General features: G+C 35.7%; 1 protein-coding gene across 4 annotated transcripts in view; it reads left to right on the top strand.

Moving 5' to 3' along the window:
• The window catches only part of mkln1 (muskelin 1, intracellular mediator containing kelch motifs), a 149417-nt gene that overhangs the window by 24076 nt on the left and 112457 nt on the right, over positions 1-12884 (top strand). For 2 of the 4 annotated variants that reach the window (XM_059987088.1, XM_059987087.1), the window contains exons 2-3: positions 11316-11385; positions 12072-12113. In XM_059987088.1, coding sequence (XP_059843071.1) covers positions 11316-11385; positions 12072-12113 — 112 coding nt within the window. The remainder of the gene's footprint in view (positions 1-11315; positions 11386-12071; positions 12114-12884) is intronic. The other 2 variants (XM_059987090.1, XM_059987089.1) reach the window with 1 other exon arrangement.

Below are 12884 nucleotides of genomic sequence, written 5' to 3'. Positions count from 1 at the left end.
TTTATTGTTGTTGTCATACTATCAAGACATAGTCTTGACCAATTTGTTTCTTCAATTTTAATATTCAAGTCATTTTCCCATTTTTGTCTTGACTTATGGACTCCTTGTTTAATTGCCTGTTTTTGAATCAAGCTATACATACAAGAAATAAATTTTTTAGTCTTTCCTTTTTGAATTAAAGTTTCTATTTCATTAGATTTTAGCAATAACATTGTTTGACCTAATTTTTCTCTTAAATAAGCTCTTAATTGGAAGTAACAAAAAGAGTGTTGTTTGATACTTTATATTTATTGTTTAATTGATCAAATGACATTAATATACCTCCTTCAAAACAATCTCCTATATATCTAATCCCTTTTTGAAACCGATTATATAAAAGTTGATTATCCATTGTAAAAGGAATAAGTCTATTTTGAATTAAAGATCTCTTTGCTAATAAAGATTTCTTTGTCTCATCATCAACATTTATCTTATTCCATAAGTCAATCAGATGTTTTAATATAGGAGATTCTTTCTTTTCCCGTATCCATTTAGATTCCCTTTTATATATAAAATCTTCTGGTGTATTTTCTCCTATTTTATCTAGTTCTATTCTAATCCATGCCGGTCTATCTCTCTCAAAAAAAGATGCAATAAATCTAAGTTGATTTGCTTTATAATAATAATTAAAATTTGGAAGTTGTAACCCTCCTAGATCAAATTTCCATGTCAATTTTTCCAACGATATTCTTGACATCTTACCTTTCCAAAGAAACTTCCTCACATATTTATTTAACTCTTGAAAAAACTTCTGGAGTAGTTGTATTGGTAGTGATTGAAATAAGTATTGTAGTCTAGGGAATATATTCATTTTTATGGTATTTACTCTACCTACTAATGTTATTGGTAATACCATCCATTTATCAAGATCTTCTTGAATTTTTTTCAATAATGGTAAGTAATTTGATTTATATAAGTTCTTTATATCATTATCAACTCTTATACCTAAATATTTTATACCATTTGCTGGCCATCTAAATTGAGTTATTAATTGACATTGACTATAATCTCCTTTAGTAAGAGGTAAAATTTCACTTTTATCCCAATTTATTTTATGACCTGATATTTTCCCATATTCTTCTAATCTATAGGATAATTTATGCAACGAGTGCAATGGGTTTGTTAAATAAAGCAGAACATCATCAGCAAATAAGTTAATCTTATATTCTTCCTGATTAACTCTGAAACCCTTACTATCTGGGTCCATTCTAATTAATTCAGCTAATGGTTCTATCGACAGCACAAGTAAAGCAGGTGATAATGGACAACCTTGCCTAGTTGACCTTGTTAACTGAAATGGTGTTGAAATTTGACCATTTGTCACTACTTTAGGTTTGGGATTAGTATTTAAGGTTTTAATCCATTTTATAAAAGATACTCCTAATCCATATTTTTCCAATACCTTAAATAAAAAATCCCATTCCAATCTACCAAATGCTTTTTCTGCATCTAAAGCAACTGCCACACTCATTTCCTTCCTCTTTTGCGCCAAATGAATTATACTAAATAACCGAGTTACATTATCTGCCAATTGTCTATTTTTAATAAATTCTGTTTGATCCATATGTACTAATTTTGGTAAGTATTTAGATAATCTGTTAGATAAGATTTTTGCTATTATTTTATAATCAGTGTTTAATAAAGAAATAGGTCTATATGATGCTGGCTTTAAAAGATCTCTTATCTTTTTTTTGCAATACTATTAAAATAGATGTCGAAAAAGATTCTGGAAGTTTATGCGTTCTTTCCGCTTGATGTATTAACTCCATAAAAGGAGGAATTAATAAATCTTTAAACTTATAAAATTCAGGTGGAAAACCATCTTCTCCTGGAGATTTATTACTTTGAAGTGATCCTGGGGCTTCTTCGACCTCTTTCAATGTAAAAGGCATATCTAAACCCTTCTGTTCTTCCGTATTTAATTTTGGAAGAGTTATTTGTGATAAAAACCTTTCTATCTTGACATTATCATTTTGTGATTCTGATTTATACAACTCAATAAAAATTCTTTAAAATTTCATTAATTTCTAAAGGTTTATAAGTAATTTTATTTACTCTCGTTCGAATTGTATTTATTGTTTTAGAAGTCTGGTCTGTTTTTAACTGCCACGCAAGAACCTTATGTGATCTTTCACCTAGTTCATAATATCTCTGTTTAGTTCTCATAATTGCTTTTTCTGTTCGATATGTCTGGTGTATTATATTGCAGCTTCTTATTAATAAGTTGTCTTTGTTTTTTTCTGTCATATTTCTTTGAGATTCTTTTTCTAATTTTGTAATCTCTTTTTCCAATTGATCTATTTCTATCATATATTCCTTCTTAATTTTAGAAGTATAACTTATTATCTGACCTCTCAAATATGCCTTCATTGCTTCCCACAATATAAATTTATCATCAACTGAATGTGAATTTGTATCTAAAAAGAACTGAATCTGCTTCTTCATAAAATCACAAAAATCTTGACGTTTTAGTAATATTGAATTAAATCTCCATCTATAAATTGATTTCTCTTTATCTATCATTATCAAAGGAGAATGATCTGACAATATTCTCGCTTTATATTCCATATTTTTCACTCTATCTTGAATATTCGTTGATAATAGGAAAAAATCTATCCTTGAATATGTTTTATGTCTATTTGAATAAAATGAATAATCCCTTGGATTAATTCTTCATATATCAATCAAATTTAAGTTTTTCATCAATGATAGAGTTAATTTTACTACTTTTGATTTTGTGACAACCTTTGTTGATCGATCTAAAACTGGATCTAGACAAAAGTTGAAATCTCCACCTATTAATACTTTGTCATGTGTGTTAGCCAAATTCAAAAAGACCTCTTGTATAAATTTTATGTAATTTTCTTTTGGTGCATAAATATTCATAAGAGTCCATAGTTCTGAAAAAATTTGACAATGTATAATCACATATCTCCCCGCCGAATCAATTAATACGTTTTGTATTTTAATTGGTAAATTTTTATTAACCAAAATTGCAACTCCTCTCGCCTTTGAATTAAATGAAGCTGCAATAACATTTCCAACCTGGTCTCTTTTTAATTTCTGATGTTCTATGTCTGTTAAATGTGTTTCCTGTAAAAAAGCTATATCTGTTTTCATTTTTTTAATGTATGTTAAAATTCTTTTTCTTTTCACTGGTCCATTAATCCCATTAACATTAAAACTTAAAAAATTCAGTAAATTAGTCATTATTTTTAATTATGTTACTCCAATCTATAATAATACCTAATCTTTCAACTTTCGTGGTATCTTGGGAAATCTTTTTAAGATTCTCCATGTTGCTATGTGTGTCCCAACTGATCATCCAGGCGGAAAGGTAGAAGAAAAATAGAGTATAAAGAAAAAAACAAAATACCCCCCTACTAATGTTATGAAAAAAAAGAACACAACATTACCCCCCTCTGTTGTACGGGTCATGACGATCGCCATGATTACACACGTGAATCCCGTAGTAATCGATCCAAAGCTCCCCAGCACCCCCGCAACATAAAAAAGTATATATATATAAGAAGAAAAAAAATACTATTCTCTATTAGTATTTCTGAAATTTTGCTTTTCTCCCCTGTATCATCCTTAAATGTCCATCACTTCCATTCACTGTCTCTATCTTCATCTTTAATCCATTACGCTTGGAAATCTCTGTGTAATTAGTGAGTAGATGGAAGTTTTTGTGTGAACTCCGCTTGACAATCGGTAAAAACCTTTTTTTCCCTCCTCCAAAAATTTATCAGTGTTGCTGGGTGACGCATTATAAATTTATAACCCTTTTCCCATAGAACTTTTTTCGTTGGGTTAAATTCCTTCTTTCTCTCCAAAAGGTTATAACTTATATCAGGATAAAAAAGAACTGCCTTCCCTGCTATCATCAATGGCCCAGTTCTCTTTTTGGCACATTGGGCAGCTGCCTTCAGGATCTTTTCTTTATCTTGGTATCTTAAGCATTTTATCAAAATTAATCGTGGATTTTGATCAGCTTGAGGTCTTGACCTGAAGGCTCTATGAGCCCTTTCAATCTCAATTAGAGTCTCTCCTTCCATTTCCAATTTTTCAGGGATCCAGTTTTGAAAAAAATTTATTGGATCTTCTCCTTCTATATCTTCTTTAAGTCCAACAATTATAATATTGTTTCATCTACTAAAATTTTCAAGCTTATCAATTTTTTCCATAAATCGTTTTCTTTCTGATGTCTAGGCAGTAATATCATCTTCCATTTTAATCATTCTTTCAACCATGTTTTCCGTTGTAGTTTCCAAATCTATAATTCTCTCTTCCATTTTTTCCAGTCTTTTTGTAATTTTATCAAACATAATCTCCATATTTATCACTTTTTTGATTACTTTTAATGCGTTTAATTTTTCAAATTTACGCATTATTTGCATCAAAGTTTCTATATTTCCAGAAAAACTTTTACCTCCATCTTCATCTGATTTTTCCAGAGAATCTGACTCTCTCTCAGATTCACTTTCACTTTCGGTTTCAGTCGTAACTGGGATTTGTAGTTCTGGTTGCTTCCGTTTGCGTATGCTCCTTCCTTCACGTTTGTGCAGTTCTCGTTGGTCTTTTTCTTTAGAAATGGTCGATGTTGCCGCAGTTTCCTGTTCTGTATCACCGGTGGTATAATGTACTTGAGCCCGCGGTTCTTTGTCAGAAGTGGGCCTTGATTCTGTTCCAACTTGCGTTGTCTTCACGGTAGTAGTTTTCTACATCTTCTGTTTGTGAGGCATAACTTGAAACAATCTGGTGTAGTTTATATGTAACTTTTAGGAAAGTATTGACTAACTTTTCTTCACTTAAACATTAATTTATTGATTTTTTACGGGAGAGCTGGGTTCCAGCGTCTCGATCCTACGTCATCACATGACGTCCCCCTGGGTGTCAATATCTGACCTGACATATCTGACGAATGTGGACCCAAAATTTCAATGCAGCTATAAAGAAGGCAAGACAGCGACTGTATTTCTTAAGGTATGTCACCTAAAACACTGGCAAATTTCTACAGATGTACTGTGGAGAGCATTCTAACTGGCTGCATCATCGTCTGGTATGGGGCTACTGCACAGGATTGAAGTAAGCTGCAGTGAGTAGTAAAAATTAGCTCCATCATGGATACTAGTCTCTAAGTATCCAGGATATCTTTGCTGTGCCTCAGAAAGGACCCCAAGCATGGACTCTCACACCCCAGGCATGCTCCCTTCTCATTACTACCATCAGGAAGGAGGTACAAAAGCCTGAAGGCATAGCTTCAGGAACAGTTTCTTCCCCTCTGCCATCCAATTTCTGAATGGACATTGAACCCATAAGCTCCACCTCACTAATTTTTATTTCTTAAATTTTGCAGTACTATTTCGGGTCTGATATCAAGGAAGTGAGAGAGAGACAACGCAGAGATACACAAAAGTGGAATGTCTCCTCCTAACAAAAGCAGAACGGAACCACTGATTACTGTTATTGTCTCTTGGAGAAGGATTGAGTATTGAGTACTGTTCTATTCATTGAAACCCTTTCGGGGCAACCAGAGTGGTCTGGTTGATGGGTTGCATATCCCAACCTGATTGACACCTGGGACCCCGTGAGTGGGGATAAAAGTAAGGTCTGGGGCAACACTCCTCTGATGCACCAGGAGAGACGCTACGAGACCAGTGGGGGCTTGTGTGTGTGTCCGCCCTTGCCTGGGTGACGAGTCCGCCACGGAAGAACGGTCTAGCTAAAGGACGGAGGGGTCATACGTGAATGGCCACAACAACGCATCGACGGATCAAGATTGTAAAAGGAAAGGCGGCAAGTCAATAGCTGTTACTGCTTTCTCTCTCTCTCTCTCTCTCTCTCTCTCCAACAATTGCAACACCGTGAACAACAACTACTGCAGCCTGCATGAACTGAACTGAACTTTATATTTCCATCGGACAATTCATTATCCCCTAGACAATGATACAGCTTATTTCTTATTGATTATTATTATACCCGCACTTTTAGGTTTAGTATTGATGACGTATATTATCTCTATATTTGCATTGATAATATTTTTGTGTATTTTTACTAATAAATACTGTTAAAAATAGTATCACCAGACTCCCAACGGATACTCCTGTCTTTGCTGGTAAGATACCCAGTTATGGGGTTCGTAACAAGTTTAACTCTTGAAAGAAAAATATACATACTTCATTTTTTCCCTTTATTATCATGTACTGCATTGTACTCCTGCGAAGTTAACAAATTTTACAACATATGCCAGTGATATTAAACCCCATTCTGATCTTAGCAACCATTGTTTACTATTTTGTCTCTTCCTGCATGGAGGCTTTTGTCCTTTCCATTTGTATTTATGACAATTTCAGTTTAGAGATTGTGTCACTTTTGCTTTAGACTGCTGTTTCATTGTAATTGCTCTAATGTCTAGATACTAGATGACATCAAAGCATTAAGGCAATCATTTTTTAAACTGGACAGATATAAGATAAATTAGTTGGTACAGAATTAGACATATTTAAGGAGTGAACAGCTATTGAACTTGTACTATGGTTGCCTGTTTCACATTTTTATCTCAAGCTGTGCTGAGATTGTGAATAACCTTAATCCGACACAAGTGGATGAGCAAGTATTCTGTCAGCATTAATATCACTTGAATTTGACTTGAGGAAAAAGGCTGTGACTTTCTTTTTGGAACAGCTGAACATGTGAAAGAATTTCTTTAGTCAAAAGATGGTGATTTTGTGGAATTTATTGCCATAGACTGATGTGGAAGCGGAGTCATTTGATATTTTTAAAGTGGTGGTTGATGGGTTCTTCATTTGTTACAGGGAGAAAGCAAGAGAATGGAGTTGAGGAGAGAGAATAAATCTTCCATGGTGGAGCAGACCTGATGGGGCTAAAAACTGAATTCTGCTCCTTATGTTATGGTCTTACGAAGATATATGCATCTTACTGTTACAAAATTGAATTGACTATTACTTACATCCTTACATGAGGAGTAAAAATCTTTGTTACATCTCTGTCTAAATGTGCAATTCATACTAATTTATAATAAATAATGTACAACAGGATAGTCAATATAGCATAGAAATACAGTTGTGTCTGCATGAATTAAGTAGTTTGATGTCCTGGTAGAAGAAGCTGTCCCGGAGCCTATTGGTTCTGGCTTTTATGCTGCAGTACCATTTCCCAGATGGTAGCAGCTGGAACAGTTTGTGATTGGGGTGACTTGGGTCTCCAGTGATCCTTCGGGCCCTTTTTACACAGCTGTCTTTGTAAATGTCCTGAATAGTGGGAAGTTCACATCTACAGTTGCGCTGGGTTGCCCGCACCCCTCAATCGCAGGACTCTGCAGAGAGTGATGTACAGTTCCCATACCAGGCAGTGATACAACCCATTGTGCCCCTGCAGAAAGTTCTTAGGATTTGGGGGCTCATACCAAGCCTTTTCAACTATCTGATGTGAAAGAGGCACTGTTGTACCTTTTTTACCACACAGCCGGTATGTGCAGACCACGTGAGATCCTCGGTGATATTTATGCCGAGGAACTTAAAGCTGTTTATCCTCTTAACCGCAGCTCCATTGATGTTGATGAACAGCATTCTCACATAAGAATCTTCTCCAGGTGTGCAAGGATGGTATGTAGAGCTGTGGCTAATGTGGCATCTGTCGATTGGTTGTGTCGGTAGGCAAATTGTAGGGCCTCCAGTGTGGGTGGTAGCAAGCTGCAGATGTATTCCAAATTGTTGATTCTAAACCAGGGGCTCCTGATCCAAAACTAACATTGCTTTTGCAGAAAATAAGTGTAGTGTACAGACTGCTGAGGATCAATTGATAGTGAATTGTTATAGTTTGTTACAACCAATGAATTAATGAACCATTCACTTGACATGAATAAAGCTGAGAAATTTGTTTCCTTGCAAACAAAATGGCATTGTTACTCTTGACGAATGACTGGTGGTAGGAGCCATTTTACTTTGATTAGTGGTGTGCATCTTGATATTTTGGTGAATTACAGGTAACTCTTCTGTGCTACTGCTGGGAGATGTTCAATATCCTGTTGAGTTTTTACTCTTTCTTTGATGATCTTTCTGCTGCACTTGGCAATTTGAATAGGCATTAGGCTAATCTTATTTTTTCTCTCAGAAGTCAATGATTGTGTTATGTACATCATTACATGAATTCTAGGTCACAAAGGAATTTAAATTTAAGCTTATTCTCTGATGTTGCAGCCAGATTTGCATGTTGCCCTCCTGCAGTTTTGGAGGCACGTGTGAGGTTTGCAGTAACCTTGGAATTAGGGTAATTTTAGACCATAAGATATAGGAGCAGAATTGGATACCTGGAACTTCCACCATACTGCTAGTGTCTTCCACCATGAAGGCTGATGCAAGATACTTACTTTGCCATTTCATTGTTGCTCATTACTATGTCTCCAGCATAAATATCCACTTTTGTCTCTCTTTTACACTTTGTATGCAATGCCTATAAAAACTATTCACCCACACCCCCCCCCCCGAAGTTTGTGTTTCATAGTTTTAAAACATTGAATCATAGTGGATTTAATTTGGCGTTTTTGACACTAATCAACAGAAAGGACTCTTTTGTGTCAAAGTGAAATGAAATTTCTACAAATTGATCTAAATTTATTGCAATTATTAAACACAAAATTATTGATTGCATAATTACTCATCCCTTTCAAGTCAGTAGTTAGTAGCTGCACCTTTGACAGCAGTTATAACCTTGAGTCTGTGTGGATATTGTCAGATTGCATGGGGATTGTGAGTGAACAGCTCTTTTCAAGTCCAGCCACAAGTTCTCAAATGGAATGACGTCTGGACTTGGACTTGGCCACTCCAGGACATTAACTTTGTTGTTTTTAAGCCATTCCTGTGTAGCTTTGGCTTTATGCTTATCATTGTCTTGCCAGAAAATGAATCTCCCAAGTTGCAGTTCTGTTGCAGACTGCATCATGTTTTCCCTGTGTTTGCTGCATTCATTTTACCCTCCACCTTCACAAGCCTTCCAGGGCTTGCTGCAGTGAAACATCTCCAGAGCATCATGCAGCCACCACCGAGCATCATGCAGCCACCACCATGCTTCATGTTAGGGATGGTGTGTTTTTGATGATGTACGGTGTTTGTCTTATGCCAAATATAATGTATAGCCTAATGGCGATAAAGTTCAGTTTTGGGTTCATCAGACCTTAGACCCTTCTTCCAACTGACTTTAGAGTCTCCCACATGCTTTCTGGCACATTCTAGCCAAGACTTCATGTGAGTTTTTTTCAACAGTGTCTTTCTCTTTCTCTTTGCTGCTCTCCCATAAAGCTGTGATTCGCACCTGGGCAACAGTTGTATGCACAGTCTCTCCCATCTCAGCCATTAATGCTTGTAACTCCTCCAGGGTTGTCAAAGATCTCTTGCCTCCCTCACTAGTCCCTTTTTTGCTCAGCCACTCAGTTTTTGAGGACAGCCTGCTCATGGCAGATTTACAGCCGTGCCATATTCTTTCCATTTCTTGATGATAGACATAATTGTACTCTAAGCAATATTCAGTAACTTGGAAATTTTCTTGTATCCATTTCCTGACTTGAACTTTTCAATAACCTTTTGTAGAGTTGCTTGGAGTGTTATTTTGTCGTCTTGTGCATTTTTTGCCAGGATACTGACTCACCAGCAGTTGTGCCTTCCAGATACAGGTGTACTTTTACTATAATCAATTGAAACACCTTGTCTGCACATAGGTGATCTTTGTTTAATGAATTATGTGACTTCTAGAACCAGTTGGCTACATCAGTGATGATTTGGTGTGTCATATTAAAGGGTGGAATACTTATGCAATCAATTATTTTGTGTTTTATATTTTGAATTGATTTACATCGCTTTGTAGAGATGTTTTCAGTTTGACACAAAAGAGTATTTTTCTGTTGATCAGTGTAAAAAAAAGCTAGATTAAATCCACTGTGATTCAATGTTGTAAAACAAAGCATGAAAACTTACAAGGGGGTGAATACTTTTTAGGCACTGTATCTGAAGAAACTTTAATATTATTAGCTAGGTACTTTTGTATTCCATCTTTACCTTAATGACTTTTTTAGTTGCCTTCTGTTGGTTTTTGAAATCTTACCAATCTAACTTCCTACTATAATATCTCATATGAGGATAGCATAGGAAAGAAAGGTATGGATAATTTCCTTTATTTTTTTTTGTTTAATGAATTTTGCCTAATTTTTGGCCATCTTGTACAACAGTAATCTTGTGAAATCATTTCTAGCTTAATTCAAAGAGCATGCATTAGTATTATTTCTGTGATATCTGCCGTGGCATTAGAATCGGCGAGTTGCTATAACATTGTATTTTGCAAACTGATTTCTGAATTTACTTTGCAGTATTTGTTTCTTATTCAGTAACATGTTGAGTGCTCCAGCTTCACACAGAAAATGCTGGAGGAGCTCAGCAAGTCAGGCAGCTTCTTTGGAAAATGATAAAAAGTTGACAACGGGGGTAGAACTGGACTCTCTGATGGTGGTGTCTGAAAAGAGGATGCTGTCCAAATTGCATGCCATCTTGGACAATGTCTCCCATCCACTCCATAATGTACTGGTTAGGCACAGGAGTACATTCAGCCAGAGACTCATTCCACTGAGATGTAACATGGAGCATCATAGGAAGTCATTCCTACCTGTGGCCATCAAACTTTACAACTCCTCCCTCGGAGTGTCAGACACCCTGAGCCAATAGGCTGGTCCTGGACTTATTTCCACTTGGCATGATTAACTTATTATTTAATTATTTATGGTTTTATATTGCTATATTTCTTCACTATTCTTGGTTGGTGCAACTGTAACGAAACCCAATTTCCCTTGGGATCAATAAAGTATGTCTGTCTGTCTGAGACTCTTTGTGGGTCTTGGTTTGAAACGCCAACTATTTATTCTTTTGCATAGATGCTGCCTGACTTGCTGAGTTCCTCCAGCCTTTTCTGTCCGTTGCTTGGGATTCCCAGCATCTGCAGACTTTCTTGTGCTTGTTCCAACTTGGCCAATGGGGTCTTGTGTGCAGAGGAGAGGTGTTTCAAAAGCCCTCCCTCCCCACATGATGTTCTCATAAGGTTCCAGTTCAGGTTAAACAGTGTAGATGTCTCTATGTTAGAAATGATTCAAGCAGTGAACTGATAGAGATGTTTATTTTGTGTAATCAGGCAAGATTGCGCAGCAGCACGTAATGCTGATTATGGAAAAGGAGTTGTGGATGAGCTAATATGTTGTTTTCTTTTTTTTTTAGGAATATTTTGGTGGATAAACCTAATGATCAATCTTCAAGATGGTCATCTGAAAGCAACTACCCACCCCAGGTGAAATGATCCATACCCCTTCTCGGGTTTGCCTTGCTGCATCAGTCCTTTCATGCATTGATAATTGACAGACTTCATTAATATATTGTGTGTCTTGAGATGAGGGGCTAATTACTTTGTGATTCAGCTCAGTTGAGTTAGTGCAGCTAGAACTTGATTTCAGGGTTTTAATGTGCCCATTTATTGCTGTCTAAACTGAATCCCTTCCCGATTGCATCTTTGATTATTATATTTCTGAACCTCTTAACCTTGTCGAGCTAATTTGTACAACACTTCTAGATATTGTGATTACTTCATTAAAACCATCTTTAAACTTGAAAATACCCCTAGGAGAAAATTCTTTGACTATATAAATTGAAGGCCTGTGAAGAATGGGGCTTGAGCCGTGGAACTTTGGTCTTTGTAAATGCCGAGTCATCCCAATTTGAACACAGTGTTGCGGTTGACAAAAGCAAAATTTAGCGTTGGAAGATGGGTTTAACAGTTTCAACCGAAAGTTTTAACAAGTGAATTTCTGCAGGCAGTGAAGTATTTGAAAATATTTCTTCTGTGCTGATAAGTTATTTATATATCCATTTTGCAGGTATTTGGATAATAAATTGGTCTCCATGTTTTTAAAGTATCTTATTGTAATTAGTTTTGACCATTTAACTGAGAAGTTATAGATTCACTCTTCCAAAAAACAGGTGGAACCTGAGGTCTGCTTGGAGGTGAGGTGGAAGGGGAAAGTAAGTGACGATTTTGTTTAGATAAATGGTGCTTCATTAGAATTTCCAGGGTGGCCCCAAAGCTGCTGTATGTGATGCACTTTGATTGGAGAGATGGGTTTATGTATATTTCATTTAAGATATGACTGCAGTCTCGACTGGTGCAATCTGAAGCCTCCCTTGACTTCTCTGCTGTTATATTAGCTGCATTTTTTTTCAATTAAACATGGAAGAACAAGCTGTTTTCTTTGAGCCCTGTTTCTTTCTGTCCATCTCTAGCTTCTTAAACTGAATTAATGTTCACATCTCAGATTTTAATTTGTTCCTCAAGCTGATCTTCTGACTTGTATGTTCATTAGAACAAAGACTGTGTATGTTCATTTCCTTAAATTCTGCTTAATTATTCTGAACTATTTAAAGTATTCATTCAGAAACTTGATGCAATTATCACAATTGATACTTTTCACAAATCAATTGCATTTGGAGGCACAGACTTTTATTTTGGAAAGGGGAAGTGCTTTGCAAGTACAAATGGGAACATATGCAAGTATTAATTCGCTGCAAACAAAATAAGAGCAGTGAATAACATTTTGAGAAGAGTTGTGTTTTGCCAGCATGTCTGCTGTTAACTGAAGTTACTGACTTTTTGCCATTTGGTTGGAAGTTTATGAAAAACCTGTTGGTATATTAACTATATTCAATAGCCAAGTAAGTGTGAAATTGAAGAAATTATTTCATTCTTAATTTGAAATATTTACTTTATAATCTATAATGTAGAGTACCAAAGATAAT

The sequence above is a fragment of the Hypanus sabinus genome, chromosome 13 (assembly GCF_030144855.1).
Source record: "Hypanus sabinus isolate sHypSab1 chromosome 13, sHypSab1.hap1, whole genome shotgun sequence".
Taxonomy (NCBI): domain Eukaryota; kingdom Metazoa; phylum Chordata; class Chondrichthyes; order Myliobatiformes; family Dasyatidae; genus Hypanus; species Hypanus sabinus.
Note: the sequence above shows the minus strand (reverse complement) of the source record. Positions and strands in the feature narration are given on the sequence as shown.